This window comes from Castor canadensis, chromosome 5 (genome assembly GCF_047511655.1).
Source record: "Castor canadensis chromosome 5, mCasCan1.hap1v2, whole genome shotgun sequence".
NCBI classification, from domain to species: Eukaryota; Metazoa; Chordata; class Mammalia; order Rodentia; family Castoridae; genus Castor; species Castor canadensis.
Window position 1 is genome coordinate 6,285,734 of NC_133390.1, and position 24,151 is coordinate 6,309,884.

The 24,151-nt window shown below is 44.8% G+C and overlaps 1 protein-coding gene across 8 annotated transcripts in view; it reads left to right on the top strand.

Moving 5' to 3' along the window:
* The window catches only part of Erg (ETS transcription factor ERG), a 227,253-nt gene extending 203,434 nt beyond the window's left edge, over window positions 1-23,819 (top strand). For 5 of the 8 annotated variants that reach the window (XM_074072635.1, XM_074072636.1, XM_074072641.1 and 2 more), the window contains 7 exons: window positions 3,949-4,152; window positions 4,839-4,919; window positions 6,725-6,796; window positions 13,850-13,918; window positions 14,585-14,671; window positions 15,276-15,323; window positions 21,947-23,819. In XM_074072635.1, coding sequence (XP_073928736.1) covers window positions 3,949-4,152; window positions 4,839-4,919; window positions 6,725-6,796; window positions 13,850-13,918; window positions 14,585-14,671; window positions 15,276-15,323; window positions 21,947-22,467 — 1,082 coding nt within the window. In that variant the 3' untranslated portion in view covers window positions 22,468-23,819. The remainder of the gene's footprint in view (window positions 1-3,948; window positions 4,153-4,838; window positions 4,920-6,724; window positions 6,797-13,849; window positions 13,919-14,584; window positions 14,672-15,275; window positions 15,324-21,946) is intronic. The other 3 variants (XM_074072638.1, XM_074072639.1, XM_074072640.1) reach the window with 3 other exon arrangements.
* The last annotated feature ends 332 nt before the right edge of the window (window positions 23,820-24,151 follow it).

The window sequence follows — 24,151 nt, forward strand, 5'->3', positions numbered from 1 at the left end:
CTATGAAAAAAATGTAAAAGAGAGACTAAAATTTCATACTCTTGAAAGAAGTTTTATAAAAGTGCTCTAACAGGGCTGGCAGAGTGGCTCAAGTGGTAGAGCGCCTGCCTAGCAAGCCTGAGGCCCTGAGTTCAAACCCAAGTGCCACCAAAAAGAAATGCTTTAACATACACAGTCAGCCTTCTGTAACCAGGGGTTCTGCATCTGCAGACTCAACCAACCACAACTTGAAAATAGTCAGAAAAAAATTGTACCTGTACTGAGCATGCAGACTTCATTCTTGGCATTATTTCCTAAACAGTACACTCAGCAACTCATACACAACATTCCATTGACTAGGTGTTATAAATTATCTAGGGATGATTTAAGTGACGACCAATGTGTATAGGTTATCGTTTACATCTGAGGACTTTGGTATCTGCTGGGAGACCTGAGGTCACCTAGGGATCATATTTAGTCCTTTGATTTTTAAAATAATGAATACATTTTTATGAGTAATTTTAGCCTAAGCATTAGATGCTTACTGTAAAAAGAGGAAATACAGTTTGGTGAAAGAGAAAAAATCTAAATTTCCTCATCTCAGTTGGTATTTTGCTATATATCCCTCCAAACTTCTTGCTACAGAGGTGTTTATACACCTTGCAAAATAGTTATATCACAATGATATTTTGAAACTTTGAAGTCTAATCTAGACTGAACCTTTTTCCATATCAATAAGTAGATTTTACCAATGTAACTTTGACTTCCTAAGACTCCTAAGAACATTACTAAATGGATATTTAGGGTGTTTCCAGTGTTTTAATATTATAAACAACGCTACAGAGAACATCCTTGAAAATAAATCCTTGGGCACATCCTGTATTATTTCCTTAGGATAAATTCCTACATGTGGAATTTTTAAGCCAGGAACTATGCACATTTTTATTCATTATGTTTGGAGGCCAAGCTGGCCTCCAACTCCTGGGCTAAGTGGTCCTCCTGCCTCCCAAGTAATTGGGGCCACAGCTGCAGGCCGTGACACTCAGCTAGCTATGTACTTGTTTTCTTTTGGTGGCACCAGGGTTTGAACTCAAGGTCTCATGTTTGCTAGGCAGGTGCTCTACCACTTGAGCCACTCCACCAACCCTTTTTTGGTCTCATGAACTATTTGCCTGGACTGGCCTCCAATCACTGGACGATCTTCCTGATCTGTGCCTCCAGTCACAAGAAGCTAGGATTATAGGCGTGAGCCACTGGCACCCAGCATGCACATTTTGAAAAGCATTTGAAATGCATGTTGAAGTGTTTCTCAGAAAGGTCATCGTGATTTATACTCATTTTGGCAATGATCGAGAATGGCCTTTCACCAACCAAAGGTGAGAATTGGAGGGAACTGGTCTTGGGATCTTGCACATGACTCCTTTGAGGAAACTTAAATGAGCTGTGATGACCATTCGCTTAGTGAGAGACCAATGAAAGGGTGCTCTGGGGGTGATCGAGAGAATGGACCTCTCTTTAGAGCTGTCTTCCTAAGATCTCACTTCACCACTGAACACAGAGCCAGTGAGTTGCAAGATTTATTCATAATTTTGAGGATATCTGATTCTACCTTAAGAGAAGAAAATTGATTCCCAGAATGAACTGATTTCTTAGAAGTACTTACACACACACACACACACACACACACACACACACACACACACACACACACACACACCTTCCCATATTGTCAAAAGCAAAAAAAAAACAAGAAGGGTTTAGCTAATACTCAATGGCAGAACTCATAGGGAATGAGTCAGGTAGGATTGTGGAAGGCAGGAGGTTCTGCTGTGAAGATGTTTGAACTGTCCTCTGCACAGTACTGAAGATAAACAGAAGTTGAGTTAAGGGTGGCCTAAGACCTTGGTAGGATCTATTTTTGTTTGAGGAAGAACCCTGACATGACACAAAATAAAGGAGACCAACCCTCTATGAAAACAGTCTGGAGGTTTGAGCATGTTTTCCATGCAAGCAAAGTCCTGACCAAAAGGCACAGGGCTACCTGAACCCCAAGAGCCAGACAGCATTGTTTGCCTGGACATCTGGATCACTACGTGTGTGTGTGTGTGTATGCATGCCTTTCTGTCAACACTGCCTTTGGCACTTTTGTAGAGGTTCCCTTTAGGGTTCCACGTGTGTTACACTGTTGGTTGAAATCCAGTTCTCAGAGGTCAGGTTGAAGATACACAGGCCCTGTGGCTCACCACTTCCAGCCCAGGCAGTGCTTCTGGGTTGACTGACTGTCTTGCCACTGCACCCTCTGGTTCAGCAGGTTGGGGCAGGGTCTGAGAGTCTGGGTTTCTAATAGGCTCCCAGCCAAGGCCTGTGGCGCTGGGTTGGAGGAGACTGATTTAAGTTGCAGCCCCTAGGTTGATGGCCTGAACCTCCACTGCAGGTTGGAATCACCAAGGGGAGCTTTTAACACCCTGATGTCCAGGCTGCCCTCCAGTCTCAACAAACCAGGATCTCTGTGGATAGGGCGAAGCATCTCCCCAGGTGATTCCAAGGCTATGACCCAGTCAGACTCCTCCACATGAAAACACGAAAGAATATCCACAGTCAATATGGTAAAAATAAAAATGTAGTTAAAATATGACACACGTACTCACTTCAGGACAGTGTTGACTTCTAGGGTGTCCAGGAAGGGAATGGAATAAGGAGAAATCTGTTGTATTTGAAATAATTTCTTTCTTTTCAGAAGATAAGCAAAGGAGGGAGGGAGGGAGGGATGAGGAAGGGTGAGAGCAAGATCCAGAAGGAAGGAAGGGAAGGAAAGCTCTGGGGATGTGGCTGGCTGAGAGTTTCTCTTTCTGGTATTTACTCCTGCAAGCCAACAGAGCCCCACCTGCTGCATTTTTGAGTGGTCCCAAGCATTAGGGGACAAAATAAGGCTCTGAAACAATTGGCTACAAAGTGACAGTGTGTCTCCTTTAAGATGACCAGAGCACCGTGACCTGCCTGATGTCCGGGCTCATCCAGAGAACAAAGGTCAAAGTCTTCCTTTTCCACGTGAAACAGCCTCCCCATTGCAGCTCAGCTCACAGGGAGAGATGATGGTGGGATGAGAACTCAAGGGCCCTCCCTTCTCTCCAGGTGTCTCCCAGGTTCGAGGAAGTTGCTGTCCCCTGTACCCAAGGGACCTTCTGAGGACCTTCTGCTGGGGCTGTTTATACTGGGTCACAGACTGCATTTCTTTTGGGGGTCAGTTGCTTCCACTCCCCAGGTCCTGTCTGTGTCCTATGCCAGCTCCCCTTCCTCATAGCAATGAGCCTGATGACAATACCTGTCCCCTATGACTCACCCTGTGAAGTGTGAAAGCCACGCCACTCACTTGGCCAAGCTCCTGCAGCTGTCAGTTGCAAATCCAAGTTCTCTTTAGGACACTTCGGTTACAGACAGCTCTCTGTGGGCAGAGCCAGCACACAGGAGGGCCAGGGATGGCAGCTCCCCTCCACTTTATTCACAAGTCTGTCACCAGTATTTTATACAAATACTGTTACTATTTTTGTAATCTGTAATAAGCACACTCCTGATAATGTATTGCTAACTCTTATTTCCATATAAACATACCAGCAGCTTCTCAAGGAAATATATCTTTTAGTCTTAGGCATTTTTAAATGAATAAATAAAAATGAAAAGAAAAGTAAAAGCCTGATTATCTGAGCCTCAGAAGAGGCAGGTGCTATGATAATTCGCGACCTGGAGAACAAGTCACCGTAAACACAAAGATTTATGGCTGTGGAGTCTGTCTTTATCTTACCCCCTCTTCTTAACAGTCACTGAGCCTGGCCATAGGCTGGCACTCCTGCAGCCCCAGAGGAGGCTGCTGTGGGGTTGGGTCTGGGCTTGGCAGACAATCCTGCTGGGGTACAGTCTGCCCAGAAACTCATCTTCAGTTGCATAGACTGAGTGTGTTTTACCTCCTTTCAGATCCTGTGCTATGGAGCACAGACCATGTCCGGCAGTGGCTGGAGTGGGCGGTGAAAGAATATAGCCTTCCAGACGTGGACATCTTATTATTCCAGAATATCGACGGGAAGGAGCTGTGCAAGATGACCAAGGATGACTTCCAGCGGCTTACCCCGAGCTATAACGCCGACATCCTTCTCTCCCATCTCCACTACCTCAGAGAGAGTAAGCCGCCCTCCCTCACAGGAGCCATAGCTGTCGCCATGGTTCTTGCAGACTCAAGCTTCTGAGGTTTCCAAGTGCTCCATGGCACGGTACCCTCCTGCCCTGGCCCATGCCATGGAGGATATGCTAGAATGCTGTGATGCAGGTGAACAGTGCACCCTCACGTGGTGACAAGTAGCCAGTGAGAACCCAAAAGGTGACTCTAACACCTGGCTGCCTCCTCCAGGGTCTTTGCAACCAGGAAAGTAGAATGTCACAGAGAAAGGAAGCCTTGTATGGTCACCCACTCACTAGTCTCCATGGCACCCCAAGTTGAAATGAAGCAAAAGATTTCTACCCAATGGGAATTGAGTTTATCTTCCCTAAAGCTAAGCCAAGTTTCCCTTCACATCCAGCATGAACACAGAGAGGGCTTTCACTTCATCTCACGAGGGTTGGCCTAACCTGGCAAGATGGACTAGTGTATTGACGATCAGAGGTTAAACCAGAAGTCTGCTGCATGTTCTGACAACACCACACGCCATCAGAAGGTGCCAGGTGGAGAGGAGCCAACTCCCCTTGGTACCAGCCACTTTCTCCCCTGGATAAAGATGGCCTCTTTAGGTTTTAACCTGCTTACCATGGGGCAGTGATGTAGGTTTTCTCCCCCTTTTCACTTTGGTGTTGCTTGTTGTTTTGTTTTGTAGCTCCTCTTCCACACTTGACTTCCGATGACGTCGATAAAGCCTTACAAAACTCTCCACGGTTAATGCACGCTAGAAACACAGGTAATGCTGACCCACCCTGCCCCAGCACGAGCTTAGGCCCCTGTCCATAGGTGCATGCTTTAAGCTGAAGATTGGGACAGGTCAGAGCTTCACCAGGCAGAACCCAGAGGGGGAAGGCCGATGTGTCCTTCAGCCTTTGGTACCCGAGCATTTCTGGTCACCGCTCCCCCACCCCTTGGCCACCAAAAGATTTCCTTTAAGAAGTAGATATACAGAGTTAGCCATAACTTTGACCTATCTTTACTGGATTACAATTTCCTGCTATTCGTTCCGAGATCCTGGGTTGCGCTGGCAACCAAAGATGTACCTGCTCTGAAGTCTCTGGTTTGGGTTTTTGTTTTGGGGTTTTTTTTTTTGGTGGGGGGGTATTCATTTTAATTCTTAAGGGAATGTTCACTAAGACAAGGCGGAGTTGCATTTTCATTTCTGATGCCACCCTAGGCCATAGGACTTATCTGGATTTAACCTTTTGTATTTGCTAAGGGCAGTAGGAGGGGATGTCTGTCACTTTTATGAGTTTTTGTACCAAGAAAACACCACTACAATTTTGAAGGATATAAAAGCAGTCCCTCACCCAGTGCCTACCTTCTGATCTCTAACCACCGGTCTTTGTTTCTGTTTTGTGCCTGAGCCCAGCAGGGTTTAACACAGTGCTTGGTCCCGACTAACCTCTTCCCTCCCTCAGACTCACCATGAAGGTTGGTGCCCCGTGGGTGCTTAAATTCACTTCCACTTCCCCTCCTGATGGAGCCAGCAAGGCTGTAGCATCACGGGCTGCTTACCCACTGCCTTTGCCTGTGGGACCCTCAGCAAACACCCGGTTAGGGTAGGAAGCCATGATCACCCCTTGCAAACAAGCAAGTCAAGCCAAATGTCTCCCTCAGAGAGAGTCAGTTTTTCAGATACCCACCCTTTTATTTTAAAACATACAATGTAAGTCTTGGTTTGAATATTACAATTAAAATTCTCTATTTTGGGTTTATCTGGGTCATCTGTATTCAAAATACTGTGCCTCTGATGTAATGTAAAAAAGGCTTTGAGTTGGTAGTTTACCTTTCCAACTTAATGCTACACACGTCAACCTAGTAACAGTCTTATGTCCAGACTTAACAAGTAACTCAAAATAATTTACCCACCTCTTAGGAAACACCTTTGGGCTACACGTATTTTTTGATAATTTTCCCCTCTGTTAGAAATTCTTTAACAATGAATGAAAATTTCAGGAAAGCTCTGAATTCATTAATTTTATTATTGTTAAAAGCAATCAGCCAGCAGGACAACAAATTCCAAATGAACTGAACATAGAAAAGGGAACTTTCCCAGCTGACAATGTGAGCATCAATTTTGAAAGAAAGAAAGGAAATATGCATCTGAATAGAGGTGCAGATAAATTTTTAACAAGGTCCAGATAGTTTTAGGCAAAATATTTGTAATTCTTTAGTACTGCTTTCCAAGGGCTCTTTAAAATAATTGATGGATTTTATACAATTTGCATTAAAAAGAAACCCATGTAGTATAGAATTTTTTTAATAAAATATGATTGCTGGCAGGACACAGATGGGGCTCCTACAAGAAGCTATAACATGAAAACACAAAACATTTTAGACAAACAGCCCAGCAGAGCCTCCTGTCTACTCTCAGAATCCATTTCTGACCGTGCTTACACATTTCTCCTGAGGTCTGTTAAGGCAGCTTGGAGGACTCTCCTCCCACATTGTCCAGGGCAAGGTAGATTTGGCTCTCATGCTAGATCAACATTCTCAAGTAAAGACCTTCATGTGTTTTGTCTTTCCTTTTGTCTGCAGGGGGTGCAGCTTTTATTTTTCCAAATACTTCAGTATATCCTGAAGCTACGCAAAGAATTCCAGCTAGGCCAGGTAGGACACCCCCACCTCCCCCTTCATTGAGAGACATCCCAGATGTCCCACTGAGATCAGGACCTAAGTCCTGTGATACAGGAGTTGGTCCCAATCTGAAATGAGTCCCGAACAGTCTTATTGCTGATTCTGTTGACTCAGATTCAGAATTAGATTCAGTCTAACCATGGCATTCACAGACCACACTAAAGGTGTCTGAAGTTGTGAATTACAAGCAGATCAGTGCCTTAACTAGCCACTCTGAAGATAGATGGGCAAAGAAGGGACTCTGGACGACTGAGAACAGGAAACATGAGTGCTTTCTAGCCAATGAAAGACTGATGTCCTCAGGGGAACAGCACAAAGCAAGAGGAACTCCCAAACCAGCAGTAGTCAGTTCCTAGCTTGTCACACAAAGCCAAGTTTTCAGAGCAGAAGCTGAAATAGATCATATTTACCTCTGAATCATATTTCATGGCTTTCTAGATGATTTAATTGGTAATAAATTTACCTATCTTTCATGCAAAAAGAAACACGGAACGCATAGTACCAAGCACGATGTTAGTTAAACTCTGGGAATATGAAAATGAACAGGACTCCGCAAAGATGCCTGACTTTTGGAAGCTCAAGTTCATTCTGCTTGGCTTCTTCATTTGTTGAGTGACTCTTCTGGCTGGCCACCGAGGGCCCAGCGGCAAGCAAGCTGAAATATGTAGCCAAAAGTTCTAGATGACGCAGTAGAGGAACCTAGAACCAGAGGCAGCCATGGACTTGGGTTTAACCTCCCTTTAGAGTTGATGGCCAAGTGCCACCTAGAGGCTATGGTGCAGGAGGATAGGAGACATGGCCCACATGAAAGGAAGGATTGCCAGTGGAATGTGCAGATCTCATAAGAGGAGTGGATGTTTACCAGGGGGATGGTGAGAGGAGGAGGGCATCTCAGACTGAGGGTGGAGCACTGGCAGATACCCATTGCCTCACCAAGGACCACCCGTGAGCCAGTTCTCCTATGCCAGCCTCTCGGATGGTTTCTCCTACATGGGTCCAGCATTCATGTCTTCCTAGACGTGGGCTGGCCCTCCTTGACCTCAGCCACATGTCCAGGCCACACAAATCTCAGTTGAACTGGTCCAGAATCCCAGGCTTCCAGTAAAGAAGATGAGGATCCAGAGCTGGATGATGGAGATTGCGAGGCTTTGGGGGGCTGTTCTTACCTCAGCCCTCCGTCCTGAAGCTGTCACTATGACCTCAGGGTTGCAATTTTCTATTCCCTAACCCAAGAGAAAAAGCTGGCTTCCCTACTCCCAGGAAGCATGTAGACAAGCTTAGCCAAAGTCCGTGGTTACCCCTGCCCTGTTAGAGACCATGGAAAGGTAGACAAGACCCAGCACCTTTAGTAAATAAGACCATGTAAAGACCCCGCCATGGGTATTAAACATCAGAAATGCACATGACCCTGGCTGTAGGGAGTCTGAGCTTGTTGGTGCATCTTTTTATTGTTTTGGTGGTACTGGGATTTGAACTCAGGGCCTTGCCCTTATTAGGCAGGTGCTCTACACTTGAGACACATCTCCAACTCCCATGTGCATCTTTGGGTAAACACAGAAGGGTAGCAATGGGTAGAGATGATTTGTGAACATTTAAAAAATGTTTCTACCCATACTGAAAAAAAAGCCATCTGCAATTTGGCAATTAATCGAAATATCAATTCATTTAAAAATGTGTCTGTTTAAAGCTAGCTCATTGGATGCTGCTGAGTTATAAGCCAGGGGTGGTGAGCTCGTGTTGTGAGCTGGTTTAAAAGACCAGCCAGCGGGCCCCTCTGTGCTGCCCAGACAAAACCACAGACTGGGTAGCTACTTTCCTCATGCTAAACGGTATGGTGGATTCAGGGGTGACACATCCGGGGGTATGGAGAGGAGGGTGGCAGTGGGGTGACGGCTGGCTTCCTCTCTCTTCAGCCCAGGTAGGGTGAAGGGGGCCAACCTGGCCACCACACGTCACTCTGATGGTGCCCTAACATGGGAGCCTCGTGTGACGATGACTTGAAGAGCTCACATTGCTTCTCCATGACTACTCCTGCATGTTGCTGAGCCTCAGTTTACACCCGAAGTGCCTGTTTTGATTCTTAAAGGAGATGGAGAAATTGATATTTGGTCTGCAAAGAGATTAAGTCAGACAAATCAAGCCAGAGACACTACTTCAGGCAGGACTCGGGGATTTGACGTGGGAAGGTAGATCCCTCTTCCTCAGGTCCACCCATGAGCAGTAGACCTGGCGGGAGTGGCCTTGTGGCTGAGGGGGGCCCGTGGGGTGCAAATTGTGAGCAATCTCCATGGACAGGCTTTGCACTGCTGCATCCCAGAGTAGCAGGAGGCGTGGGGAGGGGTGCTAGGTATCTAACCCTGTCCCCGTGGTCAGCAGTTATCTGCAGGTGTCAGAAGACGTGACCATTGTCTCTTTCTTAGAGTCTTTGGGGACAGAGAACCAAGTTCCTGTGATCTTCATGGAGTGACCTTCATGTCCACTTCATTTCTCAAACCCCACACCCACACCCACAGAGAACACAGTGTCCTCGTGCTGACCGTGAAGCAAGGCAGGTTCCTAGGCAACTCATCCATTTAGACCAGAGTCGGGCCTTCTCTGTGTGGACACCACTTCACCAGAGTCCCTGATGGAAGAAGCATCATGGTTTTCATGTTTCACGAGCTTAAGTTAGTAGCCTCTTTTCTGCAGGCCCCTCTATGCACACCTGTCATCCACCTGCTTCCTTGTGCCTCTTCCCCTCCCCGCCCTCCTTTCCTTCCTGTGTTAGGTCACTCAGGCCTGGGCTGATGCCCCAATCTACCTTTTCCTTTTTTTTATGGCCAGCCTCCCCAAACGGATCACTTATTCCAGAACCCCATCGCTGCTTAAGCTGCCGTGTCTACCTTTACACTGAGCCATTTCAGCACCTCAAGGTGGGCGGCTGTAGTGGCCTCACAGGGAACCTCCTGTGAGCTTTGCCCTCATCTCACCGCTTCTCCTCCCATGCTTGTTCCTGGTACTTTTCCACATTTTCCTAATTCAAAACATACCTTCCTCCTAGCCAGCTGTTGGATTAGCATCGAGATTTGTCTCTCCTCTACAAGATGGTAGCATGGCATTTAACATTCTGGGATTTTATGGTCATTACGTCCTGAGGCTTTCTTTGTCTCTCAGCTATTGCTACCAGAAACACTTTCTCCACCCACTCTGTAAGCACCCTTCTCTGCTGAATGCACTCCTTCTGAGGCCATAGCTCCTTGAGGTCTCAGGGTAAATTAACAAAAACAGAGACAGGTATGACTCACAGAGTCTCACAAGCTAGTGTGTGACACGACGCAATACCTGCCTGGCCTCTGAGGAACAGGTCATGGGAAAGCTCAGTCCTGTCACAAGGAAGATGTCCATAGTTCCTTCCTCTCGTCCTCCATCACCATGATAACCTGTATGTCTTGCTATCACCTGGGATATTATGGAAAGACACCAGAGAGTACAGCCTTGACTGCTACTGTGAAGCTGGTGTTCATTGGGGGTTTCTTGGGATCCTAAATTATTCCTCTATTGAGAGGTCGTGCTTTGGTGCTACTCAGCATGACCAAGTGTGGAAAGACAATGAAGTCCTTCACACCGCTCATCAGGTACCATCCTGTGTAAAGCCTTGGTGGCTCCAAAGCATTCTTTGCTTCCCCCAGCTCTGATACAACCATCGAGATAGAGAGAGGGAATGCAAATGGCCCCATCTTCATGTCCTTGATACAGGATTTCAGAAGACTTGAGAAAGGTTAGGAGGCAGACCAGAGAGCAGCTGAATGGTGTTAACTGTTGACTGTGGACTCCCTCCACTTCACAGGGGCTTATAGTTCAGTTCTGGACAAGAGCTCTTGGTCCTACTAATGAGTCTTCCCCATTAGCATTCACGTGCATGAAAGAGGACAGAACCCATTCTTTCCCATTCAGCCCCACAAGGGGCTGGTTCCTATAAACATGGCATGGTTCCTATAGAAAGAGGAAAAGCTCTTCCATGATCCATGTCCTGGTCCTTCAAAAAGTAAAGTGGCTGAGTGGAGGGCACAGAGCTGGAGGGCCCTCTCTCCCATGAGTTGAATGAAAGGAATGGTGGAATTTAACCCTCCTGGAAAAGGCAGCCAGGAAGTTGTTCTGATTGGCTAAAATCTTAGGAAGGATGTGATGGGAGGACCTTCCACCAGCATCAGAAACTGATACCAGCTCCCAGGAAATTGACAGAGTGGTGGTAGGGAGTAAACACTAGTCATCCTCTCTGATAGTGTCTTCATGCTGGTTTTCAGTCTAGATCTTGGAATAAACTATACTTCTATGGCCACCCCATGCTGTCTAGGAGATCAGTTTTGAAGTAGTCCTCTACAGATAAAACAGCAGAGTGAATGCCAGAAAGAAGCTTTCACTACACAAGTATATGAATTAATGACCGGAAGATAAAAGAAGAGAAATGGAGAGGGTGTTGAAATGATCATCCAAAATTAAATGTAAAATATATTCTTATTAGAACTCTTGTGCATGGCTACCAATAAAGGATAAGTAGCAAAGACACATGGGTAGTAATTTTTCAAGCATCTAAGAGTAGAACTGCTCAAAACTCACTTTGCTTTAAGGTGAGGTAGTGCAGCTGCCAGAACAGGCACCTGGTTGTCCTTCATACTAGCAGTTCCCAAGGTCAGCAGTTCCCAAGGTCACATCCCACAGCATGGGATCAGTAGCTGATAAAGAAGCACTGGTCCAGAATCCCATGGAAGAAAACAAAAGCCGCCTTCTCTCCCATGGCAGTATGTGCATGAGCACGTTAGTCACTGTTCACACAAACATCTCAAACACTTGGCTGAAAATCAGGCTCCATTTGGTGTTGTTTAGATCCTGACTTGCTTCCAAGGAAGGATGGGACATGGCAGTTCAGCCTAAAAAAGGATTTTATGAATAGAGTTTCAAAATATTTTGGTAGCAGTAATTTGGTGTTTAATTTTTTCCAGTCACATTTCACGAGAGATATGTTTCTGTCCAAGGTAAACCTATGGCTTGTTGGCTTTTCCATGTGGGTTCCTAGACCTTGGGTGGAAGCAGTCACACTAGAGCTCCTGAGCAGGTTTTAAAGTAGCATCAGCTCTCTGGGGACATCACTTCTGTAACCATCATGTGCAAGAATGTGGATTAGTTTGTTAGAAAAGCTGTAGAAACTCTCCAGAACCGGCTTTCTCAAAGTTCGGTGTGCAAACTAGGATCTTGTTAAAATGCTGATTCTGACCCATTAGGTTCGGGGGAAGATGATGGATTTCTAAAACTCCCAACACAGACCACACTTTGATAAAGAAGGGTCTAGGATATACTTCTGTAGTAATCTCACTTTTAAACAGATGCCTTTGTGGCATAGCTGTCTGCTCCCGAACTAGGCTAGATGCATTAGGATTGCCTCAATAATACAGTCTTCTTTCTGAGGCATTTCTCATACCGAAACTCTGGCTTAAAAAAAAAAAAAAGGTTTTTTTTTTTTTTTTTTAGAAAAAAAATGCAACTGGTTGAGAATTTGTGTGCAAAATATTTTCAGGGACTGGAGTTGAAATTTCGTTGTAAATTGATAGCTGCTGTTTAATTCCCATGTGCAGTCCAGAAAAATGAAACTCTGAGGACCTGGGTGGGAACAGCTGAAAGTCCCAACATGCAAAATGCAGCAGAGAGTGAACTACAGCAGGGTTTGAAAAGCAAAATTATCTAACCCTTCAAAGCCTGGGAGGGTAGGATTTTACCGACCACACGAGCCGCAAAGCTTGCAGCCAAACAGACCAAATAAATTAAGGCCATTGTGTGTTGAGTTTCGTGTTGGATATCATTTCTGTTCTCTTTGGGATATGAAAATAGGAAGACACATATTCTGTAACATAGTCAAACTTTTTGAAGACTGTCCTGCCAGATTGCCAGTTTTAAATGAGGTTAAATGATTTGTTTAAAGAGAAGCTTTAAAATAAATGCATTGTCCTGTCCTCCAAGTGAGATTTTAATGGATGTCACCTGTTGACGTATCTGCTGTGGCTTTCAATTGGCCAAGAATGAGCTGAGACTGATCAGTCTAAGAAGGGACACTTTTGGAATGGCTCTTTAATAAGCCTGCGTTAAAAATAGATGTACATATGCATGGTTGGTAAGCACCGGCAAAATAATGTTTTTGGAATATATTTTTGAAAGAAACTTAGAATGACTTAACAACTTGAAAATCATTAATAGAACTCACAATGAGGATGCAGAAGAATATCTACTAAATTTGCATATGCAAAGTACACTGAAGGTTCATGGGGTACTCCATATTATGTTGAAAAAGCAGAGAAATAATTGCCATATACTTAAGCTCTGAAGGTCATTGCTAATGTGTGAGATGGGTGGAGAATTCTGTTTCAGTCCTGGAATTCATTTCATGCTATTGATTTTGGAGAAATTCTAAATTCATTTAGAAGAGTAGAAAGAGTAGATGTTTGCCTAGAAAAGTAAGTAGACCAGTTAAGACTGATAATATAAATGGGTGAGTCTGTCAAGGGAAAACCCAGGAGCCAACCCCCAGATAGGAGGAGGAAAAGGCAGCTGTCATTTTCAAGGAAGAGCGAGGAGAGTGAAAAGCACGAATGCCATTGGTGGATTCAGCCCCGACCTCAACCAGTAATTGGTTGGTTCATCCACATTGTGGCCTCTGTTTTGGTTCAGATGATAAAGGGGTAAATTTAAGTCGGTCCCAAGATGACTTGGATTGTAAAAAACTTTTAATAAGGTCTTGACCTCTTATTGTAGGGAAATGCTTTCAGTCACTTGAGTTACAGCTCCCAGTCCAGAAGAGAGAATTTCAGATCGACAAAATATACAAATTGTAATTTATAAACAAAACCCAGATGTAATGAAATCTAGGTTGAGTATTTCCTTGTATGACTAGACTTTTTACACAATAGTATTCTAAGAAACATAGAAAAGTATAAAAATCTGTTATAAAAATGACAAGATTGATTTTTTTTTTTTTAGTCAATTCATTTGTCTTTACAGATCTACCTTATGAGCCTCCCAGGAGACCAGCCTGGACCGGCCATGGCCACCCCACTCCTCAGTCAAAAGGTACAGACTTGGCCCTGATTGGTTTGCATGTCACAAGGTGGTGATAACTGTCCATGGAGTAAAAAGTAGTTTTTGTGGCTAATCTGTGGTTTTTCAACATATGAAGGTTTTATTCCATTGCCAATACAATATAACTCATTTTTAAAGGAACCCACTCTGTGTGTGGATTTTTCCTACTTTCACAGCAGAAAGAAAAAAATGAATGAGTTTCTGAGTTTCACCAGGAACAAACAGCTGTTTCACGGGACATTTGAGTAACAATGAACTAATTAGTGATTGCCTTAATTTTGGCCACACACAGCTTTATTTTATTTTCCTGGTGATATCCCCTTATCTATTTATTTTACACTGTGATTCATTTTATTCTGTTTTATCAGCCATCTAAAATTCTTTTTTTTTTTGTTTGTTTTTGGAAGTAGTAAGATATAAACAATTTTTTTAAATAATGGAAAATGTCCTGCTTTTTGTTACAACGTTTGGATTGGGTCCATTAGAAAGGGGATTTTTCCTTACATAAGATCCTTATTATAAGAGTAACACTATTATGTTAATAAGTAACACAGTTGATGGAGGGATTGCAAAACCAGCATCGCCAAAGAGTATGGGACAAATCTCAGTTCTAGCTAATTGTCTTTTTTTCTTTTTTTTTTTTTTTTGGATTTTCAGCTGCTCAGCCATCTCCTTCCACAGTGCCCAAAACGGAAGACCAGCGTCCTCAGTTAGGTACGTGTCAGAGGCCATCCCAACAGCCAGGTGAGGGTCAGGCTCTGCAGGGCTTTTCTGAAATGTGTTACTTCTTAAGTGATCTTAGCTCTATGTTTCTGTTCCTTACAACTGTTCCATATGGAAAATGAGGACTAAATCATCATCTCTTGAGATGTCACTAAAACACGGCCAAAGGCATGTGGACAAAGCGTTCTGTGTGTGTGGAGGCAGCCTCTTTGTGATCTATGGGCTTTTTCATCTGTCTTCCCCTGCTTTGTGTCCCATTGCCAGCGTCTGTCAGGCCCAGGGTGGAAGGCTGACATTGGCCACGAGCTGAATGTGTCCAACACGACTCTGGGGCCAACTGGGGACTTAGCATATTTTCCCTGATCAAGCCTTAGACTATAGAAAGTGCTGGGCTTGGTATTGAGAATCTGGGGAATCCAAGCTCTGCCACCCCCTGGGAGTCCTCCAGCAAGAAGTTTCTCTGAGGTCCTGTGTGACATCTTTTCTTAATACAGAAGTGAGAGGCAGGTGATCTGAGGGTTGGGGATCTTTTCAGCTCTGAAATCTGAAAACATGATTCAGTCAGCTTGGAGTCACATCACACCAAGTCACAAGTATGCCTTTATTTCTATTTTTTCTGCTGTAGATCCTTACCAGATTTTGGGACCAACAAGTAGCCGCCTTGCTAATCCAGGTAAGCTATGGCTGACCATCTTGTTCCTGCTGCCTTTTTGGCAGGGGCTAGTTTGAAAATTAAACCCTTCAACTGAATTTGAAAATTAGATCCCTTCAGTTGAGCCAATTTGAGCGTCATGTGTCACTGGATTATTTGGGTCAGGTTAGGATTTTAGCTTCAGCAAAGAGCATTTGTAACCTAATTGAAGTTGTGACAGTTTTCTAGGGCTGCTGTTGTGAAGCACTAAAGACTGAGCTACTTAATAACAAAAAATGATGTCTTATACCTCTAGGAGCTGGAAATCGAGACGTCATGGGGCCGCCCTTCTGAGGGCTGTGAGGGGAGGATATTTTTAGACTTCTCACCTTGTCTTTCAAATGACCACCATCTCCTTGGGTCTTTTCTCACTATCTTCCCTCTCTATGTGTCTGTCTCTGTGTGCATCCAAATGTCCCCTTGTTATAAGACCATCAGTGGTATTGCAGTGGGGCCTACTCCAATGTCACTTTAACTTGCATATCTCTATAAAGATCCTGTCTCCAAAAAAAGGTTAAGTCTTCAACATGAATTTTATGGAGACACACTTCACCCCTTTACACAAGCAGATAAAATAACCCCCGTTTTTAAGGAAAGTCTTACCATCATAAGACTTCAAATTAGGGTCACCCTTGGTGGTCTGTTTCTGAATTTCAGTGCTAGGAGAAAGAATGGATTCTTAATTGACCCTTCTGTAAACCCATTCCTGGCCAAGGACCGTCACCTGTCCTCAAATTTCAGTGCCAACCGAATTGCTCTGTTTGTTTGTGTTCAGATTAGAACCAGCTGTGCTGGCTGGCACTGCCTTCAGAAATTCATAGCATAAGATACAGATTCACAACTGCAAGTTCAGTGCCAAGGTGTCACATCCACACTGCAAGGACAAGCTGGAATTTGTATTTCCTACACCTGGAGCCAAAGTACGGCTCCTATTCAAGCTTCCTGCTTCCCTACAGAAGAATCCAGACTGTGAAAAGGCGAAATAACCGTTATTCCTGAGGGCCTGGCCCTGACATGAAACTTTGGTTAATGTTAATTAATTCAAGAAATAATTTTTAAGAAATAATTTTAAGTGGTTAATGTTAATTCAAGAAATGATTTTTAAGTGGTGGAGGAGATACAGGGGGTTTTCTTTTCTGCTTTAGCGCAGGGCATAAACAAGGTGCCCAACACTTGTTTTATTTTTTTGCAGTACTGGGGTTTGAACTCAGGGCCTACACCTCGAGCCACACCACCAGCCCTTTTTATGTGAAGGGTTTTTTGAGATAGGATCTCACAGAACTATTTGCCTGGGCTGGCTTTGAACTTCGATCCTCCTAATCGCTGCCTCCTGAGTAGCTAGGATTACAGGCGTGAGCCACCGACACCTGGCTAGGTGCTCAACACTTATTTGTTGGATAAATGCACGTCAGGAGTAAGGAGACTCCGTCCTTGGCCCCAGGGAGCTTCGCACGGTAGAGAGGGGCACAGAGCCTCAGGCTCTTGTCGCTTATGTGGCATCCAACTGGGGGTCAGGTCCCCTGAGCGGTGCCTCCCCATGCCTCTGCTGAAGTGGTCATTTGTAACTGCCCCATAACTATTCTAATACAAATAATAGCCATGTTTCGAGATGATCACCCTCAGTCCTGCTTGGAGAGCAACAGCGTTCGGGACAGATTAGAAAGAAGATAAACCGGAGTTGTAGTGCTCTGGGAATGGTGAGACAATAATGGGAAATAATAATCCAACAGCTTCCCCCCGTCCCCCTGTGTGATCCCCCCACTTGGGATGTGCTTATGCCTGTGATTGCCTCTCTGCCTCAGATCAGCCTTGGAAATTTATTATCTCCATCTTATGGAAGAGGACTCTGAGGCTCAGAGAAGTCAAGTAACTTTATCTAAGTCACACAGCCAAATATGAAGGAGGTCCAGTTTGAAATCTAATTATCTCCCAAGTCTGATTTTGTTGTTTTGAACCCACACTGCCACCAACTAAGTATGAAAGGAAGAGGGAAGCTTTGGAGAATGAGGAAGAAAGGGAGGATTTCCATTCAGTTGAACAACTGTTAGGGCAGAGGGGATGAACCCAAAGTCACAAATATCAGCAGGAAAGAGTCCAGCTGCACCAAACAAGTCGATACTGGCCTTTTCACTCACACAGATTGTCTAAGCAAAATACCTGTGGTGCTGATATTTTCTTACTGCAGAGGTCCTGCTCCACGTGTAGGCAGTCACATGACCCTCAGCAGCTCACACAGGTTGCATGCACCTCCATGGTGCACCGCACCCTATAGGTCCTCCCTGTAGGAGAGGGACAAAGAATCAGAGCCAGGAGACAGGAAACAGAGGCCAGACCTAGGAACAGGGTTGGGGTGTGACAGAGCCACAACGCTGGCATCCTGAGTGGAGGACTACGTATCCCAGGGGGCCTTGGGAACTGGAGCTTCCAACCAGTTGACTTGCTTTGCAGTCAAGTGACTATAAGATAAAAATGGGCTTTATCTAGTTTACAAGGAACGTGACTTTCTGCCATATCCTAGAGCCTCCTGCAGGTATACTGGCCTCCATCTTTCTATTACTGAGGATGCTTCTTGTACTTTGAGTCTCCTTTTTAGTGTCTGACAAATAAATCCATCACTTGAAAATCACTGCCCTTTCTCTTCATACAAAACAAACACTTTTTAAAGCATTTTCAAAGGAAAGATTTTGTCATGCACTGTGAATGCACAAAATACCTGCATATAAGCACCCCAACACCTTATCCCAAATATCCATTTTGTGTGGGCTTAGGGTGCCATGTTTCCTATGGAGAAGAGCGTGTCCTCACATTCTGATGTCATGGATCACTTCTAAGCCACACAGCTCCTTTCTGTCCCATCAGAATGACAGTTTAGTAGGGCACCTTACTGAGTTGAACTTTCCTTTCCATGGAAGGGCATTCTTTGGAGTCTACTTGGGCACTCTTTGATGCTAACTGGATACTCTTTCATGGTGGACATGAAACGGTGAGACACCACTGAGCAGTTGTGGGGAAATTTGGCTGCTTGTCAGGAGGGTGAGCATGCAGTTTTCCCTTGAAGGCGACACCAGCAAGGTCCTGTGGAGGTGTGTGTAGCACTCACCATGGGGTTAGCTGATGCCAGCACTCAGTCTCTGAGCCATGCTGGGGTGGCTTAGGGATTTCCCTGGGTCACCCCTTCTGCCTACAGAGGGTCCAGGGCTGGGCATGAGCTTCCCCCCAGCTTCAACAGAGAAAGTGCCCAAACCACAGCCACCTTGGTGTTGGCTGGAGCTCTGGTTACTTTCTTTAGGCAACTGGTCCTTGCCAGCTGACCACTGCAGGGCCCTGCCTGGGACACTGTCTACTGAGCCCATGAGTCACCGGCTCTCTCGTGGCTTGTAAACTGCTTAGGGTTTTGCCTTCTTTCTCAACCTACGTCATTGCTACTGCCTCTCTCGTTTGGTTTTGACCACATTGGGTGACTGCTTTCTCTGCACAAATGAAGGCTTGCCCTCTGCCCTGTCACCCCCACCCCCACTCCCTCCCACCCGCTGTGGGACACTGCAGCCAATCTTTGTTTTTATTTTTTTTTACCCCAGTCATATTTGTTTTAAATAGTTGATTACCAGGACAAAACTAGCAACTCTTTCCTGAGATTGCAAGGATGTCATCATAGGATGAGAACAGGTATGGAGTATTTTCTCAAAGGGAGGCGGTTTGGCCAAGCTGCCGATGATTCTCTTTTCCATATGATGCGGCCACTTTTAGGTTTTCCAGACCCTGACCATTCTGTCTTGAGAGCCCTGTTCTGTATTCTAAAACACACTGCATCACACGTTCAATGTCACTGTTCGGGCAGTAAAAGTAAGACTTTAATAAGTTGCCTTTGAATTTTGTTATCAAGAATATCTTGCTTAATCTACTGTTGATGAATTCTTAGCAAACACTGTGCGTCATTGGGAATACTCACATGGCGAGGGAGGGTGCTGTCTACACTGCAAATACAGTAGACTCGATTCTGAATACTAAACTTAATAATTAATGAGTTTGATAGGACATTCATTTTATAAAATTTATGTGACTATTCGTTGACTTACACACTTAGAGCTGGGAAGCAGGTGGATTTTGTTTCTAAGTGCGGGGTAATGTTCCCAGGGCTGGGAGGAATTCACTCTTCTGTCCTTTGAGCTTTCATCTTCAGTCGTGATTTAGTGTTCCACGTTCTAGTTCTTCAGAAGCAAGGGCGGTATGAGACCACTTTCTCCTCTGGTCCCTCCCACACACCTTTGTAGAAGTGGACCAGGGACAATTTCCTAAGAGCAATGGCGTTGTTTGAGCAGATGCAAAGTGTGACGTCGGCTGCTCCAGCAGGTCTGCGTATTTATGTGAAATTTGTGCAAGTACTCTCTCTGTGGGAGGAAGTGGACATTGGATGTTTATTTTCAAACCACTGTGTGTGTTTACAGTGAAGCATATGTTAGAATGTTAAATCCAAAACCCATGCCTTTCCTATTCCCAGGTCACCTATGGAATTTTTTTCAGGTCTTAATCCTTAGGTTACAATATGTATACTAAAACCATATGGTGTTCTCATCCCATTCCTTGTATTTTTTAAATGCATACTGGAGACGACAAGTCTTGATTGAGAACAGTGTGTATATGTAGTTCTGAAAAAGCAAAGGCTTGCGTTACAACGAACTACAAGCTGTTAATACATTTCAAATGTGTCGCTAGACTGAAAATGATCTTTTCCAGAACATATGCAAAAGAGGCTGACCTTTCTCACGATGCTGTCGTGTGATGAATTCACAAACATCCATTTCCATGTAGCCAACCTGGAAACAAGGGTTTACAAGCAGGACAATTTATATAGGGAGCTAGTGGGAAGAATCAGGAGAAAGTAGATTTACAATTGGATTTTATAGAACATCAATTCCCTGAAGAGTTACCAGTTCACGTTGCTTTCATCATTTGATCCCGTGGATTCAAAATACTTATCCTATCATAAGTGCTAATCTTTTTGGAAGTAAGCCCAAGGCAGTACTATAGCAGAGTTTGGGAAGGAGGACCTGCCTCCCACCATTTTGGGGGATGGGGGGTGGGCAGTACTAGGATTTGAACTTAGGGCCTCATGCTTGCGAGATTGGTGCTCTACCACTTGAGTCACTCTACCAGCTATGTTTTGTGAAGGGTTTTTTGAGGTATGGTGCCACAAACTATTTGCCTGGGCTGGCTTTGAACCATGATCTTCCTGATCTCTGCCTCCCAAGTATTCAGAATTACAGGCGTGAGCCACTGGGCCTGGCCTCTCAGCATTTTTTAAAGCTCCTAATGACGTGTTCCACACAGTTTAGCTTCCCTTGGTGCTCAACATCACTGTCAGTATTTATGGGCTTCTCTCCTTCATGGAGCCCTAAGTCAACTTAATACAGCTAGAAAGAATGCGCAGATTTTTCTCTGGTTATAGAGATGTAAAAATGATCTCTATGCATTTCATCGGGATCCACACCATTTCTGACTTGGACTCCCAGCTCAGTGAGCTCGCCGGCTAGTCCAGAGGCCCCTGTGGCTTCCCAAGGGGACTTGCCATGGCTCATTGTCACCGGTCCTCCTTGGAAACACTGCTAACACAGTTGGTATTTTGATGCAGGGCAACATGGATTATGGTCACAAGGCCTTCGCTTCAACACTGAAAATGGGTGATCTGGTTTGAAACGAAGCCAGCTTCTTTCTAAACTTCCTCATTTTGAGTGGTTAATTCTGTGCTAGGAAAAGTTTTGACAGAATTGCTTTCTGAGTGCCAGCAAAATGTTATTTTAGAAATAACAGTGTTTACTTCCATCCTCTATTTTCTTCCATAAACTTTCAGATATTTGTTTCCTAAATCTGGTTTATTATTTTACTTGATCTAGCCAATATAAATGGTATTACATCATTATTGCCATCCACATAATGGCCTTTGCTGCCTCACTACATAGGAACAATTAAGTCTTCCATCCACAGAACACCAGGCTGACCCTGGCTATTCTGTGAGGGAAGTCATAAATGGATGGAGCCAACTTGAACTCTGCCCTGTGTGAATTCTCTGCATTCCACAGAGGACTTGGGTCTGTTAGATGAGCCTGAGGATGACCAAGGACCATCTCTTAGGCCATGTCCCCTGGTTGCTGAACCAAGGATAAGGACACGGGTACAAGTGATTCACGAAAGGAGTAATCTCAGGAGGGGAGGAGAGAAGAAGCAGCACAGGAAAGGAGGAAAGCCAAGGAAACTTCTGGTCTCCTTAACACTGCTGTGCAGCTGTTCTTGATCCAACCTGGTCCCACAGGGACCTGAGCAGCATAGAGAGGTGACCCCTCCATGAAAAAAGGGGCCACAAGATGACCACAGGATACCTGGGGGTAGATGAGGCAGACCCTATCCAGCCAAGGGCTACTCTCTGGAGAAGTGAACAACTAAGGGACAGGAGCAGTGACACACAGGGATGGAAGGGGGTGGGGGGAGGGACAGACATGGTCCTGGAATCCAGGCAGCTCACCAAGAGCACTACTTCTGCCTTGGATGGGAGAGTGTCGACTTCAGACTCTGTTCTCACTGGTGCTTTCTGTCCCCTGCTTCTTCCTTAGGTAGTGGCCAGATCCAGCTGTGGCAGTTTCTCCTGGAGCTCCTGTCAGACAGCTCCAACTCCAACTGCATCACCTGGGAAGGCACCAACGGGGAATTCAAGATGACAGATCCTGATGAGGTGGCCCGGCGCTGGGGTGAGCGGAAAAGCAAGCCCAACATGAACTATGATAAACTCAGCCGTGCTCTCCGCTACTATTATGACAAAAACATCATGACCAAAGTCCACGGGAAGCGCTATGCCTACAAGTTTGACTTCCATGGGATCGCCCAGGCCCTCCAGCCCCACCCTCCGGAATCATCTCTGTACAAGTACCCCTCCGACCTCCCGTACATGGGGTCCTACCACGCCCACCCCCAGAAGATGAACTTTGTGCCTCCCCACCCTCCAGCCCTCCCTGTCACCTCTTCCAGTTTTTTTGCTGCCCCAAACCCATACTGGAATTCACCAACTGGTGGTATCTACCCCAACACGAGGCTCCCAGCCAGCCATATGCCTTCCCACCTGGGCACTTACTACTAAAGACCCCACGGCGGCCTTTCCCAACCGCAAACAATCACCCAGTAAATTGCCACAAACTCTATCAGAGAACACGAATCAAAAGTGCCTCAAGAAATGAAAGAATGACTGGGGCTGGGAAAGGAAGCCAGGAAGAGACCAAAGACTCATAGCGGGTGGGAGTTACTGAGTATTATTACAGAAACAAAAAAGATGCTCAAAATGTCTTGTATATGGACGTGTAATCTGTGGTCCAACCTGTCAAAGACGCTGAACGTAGAAACATGAAGTCGTAAGGACAAGTGCCAAAGAAAGTGGCCTATGTAGTGTATAAACTAGAGCAGAATTTGGAATCCTGCTCATGCAAACAGGGGTTCAACTCAAGCAATAGAAATAACACAGTCTTGGCCTGACATACCATTTGTAATGTCATTTTAAGGAAAACTACCTGTATTTAAAAATAGAAACATATCAAAACCAAAACAAACAGAAAAATGAGAGAGAGTGAGAGAGAGAGAACAGGGCCCTTCAAGAGGCGTTGTTATGGAACTCCTTGGTGTTGGCTGTTTTGGTTGAATCCAGTTCATTCCATTTGAGGGAGAGCTACCAGCTGTCTCAAACTGTGACATCTCCTTTACAGTATTTACAGGACTATGAGCCAAATGGTGGACAGAGGATGTGGACAGAATGAGTGTGTGATTGGAGACAAAGGGTTGGAGGAGGAGGAGGAGGGAGTGGAGAAGGAGGAACAAGGCATGGGGAAGAAACTTCTCAAGCAGTAAAGCCTGGATTTAGGACTCTTTGGGACTGTGGAGAATGAGTTATGGAGACTTTGAAGTTTAATGCAGCCAGTGTTATATCAACCTCAGTGTTACGAGAAAGAACACGGCATAATGAAGGAAGGGAGGGAGTAGAATTCAGAACCAAAATTACACATCTCTTTCTTTCTTTGTCAAAAGAAAAATTTAACTGGAATTGTTCAGGACCTCAGCATTAGGTGGGGGCTTTGTCCTCCAGAGGATCAGGTAAGAGGTGGCCTTCATGGTCACCGCAATCAGATCAGAGTCATTGTGGGCAGATGGGCTCCAGTTTTCTTTTCGAGTCGCAAACGCTGTGCGTTTGTCAGAATGAAGTATACAAGTCAGTGGTTTTTTTTTTTCTTTTTATATAATAATTATATAACTTATGCATTTATACACTACGAGTTGATCTCGGCCAGCCAAAGACACACCACAAAAAGAGACAATCAATGATGTAATGTGGCCTTGAATTTTAACTCTGTAATGCTTAATGTTTACAATATGAAGTTACTAGTTCTTAGAATGCAGAATGTATGTAATAAAATAAGCTTGGCCTAGCGTGGCAAATCAGATTGACACAGGAGTCTGCATTTGCACTTTTTTAGTGACAAAAGTTGCCTAATAGAACTTTGTGCTGAATGTTGTGGGTTTTGTGTTATAATTTTACATTGTCCAGAAACTTACAGAAATCAGAACCACAAAAATAGAGATGTTGAACACACAGTGTTGGCTTCTCCAATCCCTCTAGCCTTGTCTTTTATAGCTAGCCCCTTCTGCAACTGAAAGACCAAAGATTACATGTTGGAGCCTCCATATTTATTTCTAGAAAGCAAAGAGGCCTATTAAGCTGAGGTTGTAATTAAGAAACTTCACTTTTGCACTGATTGCAAACCACCCTAGTTCCTGCT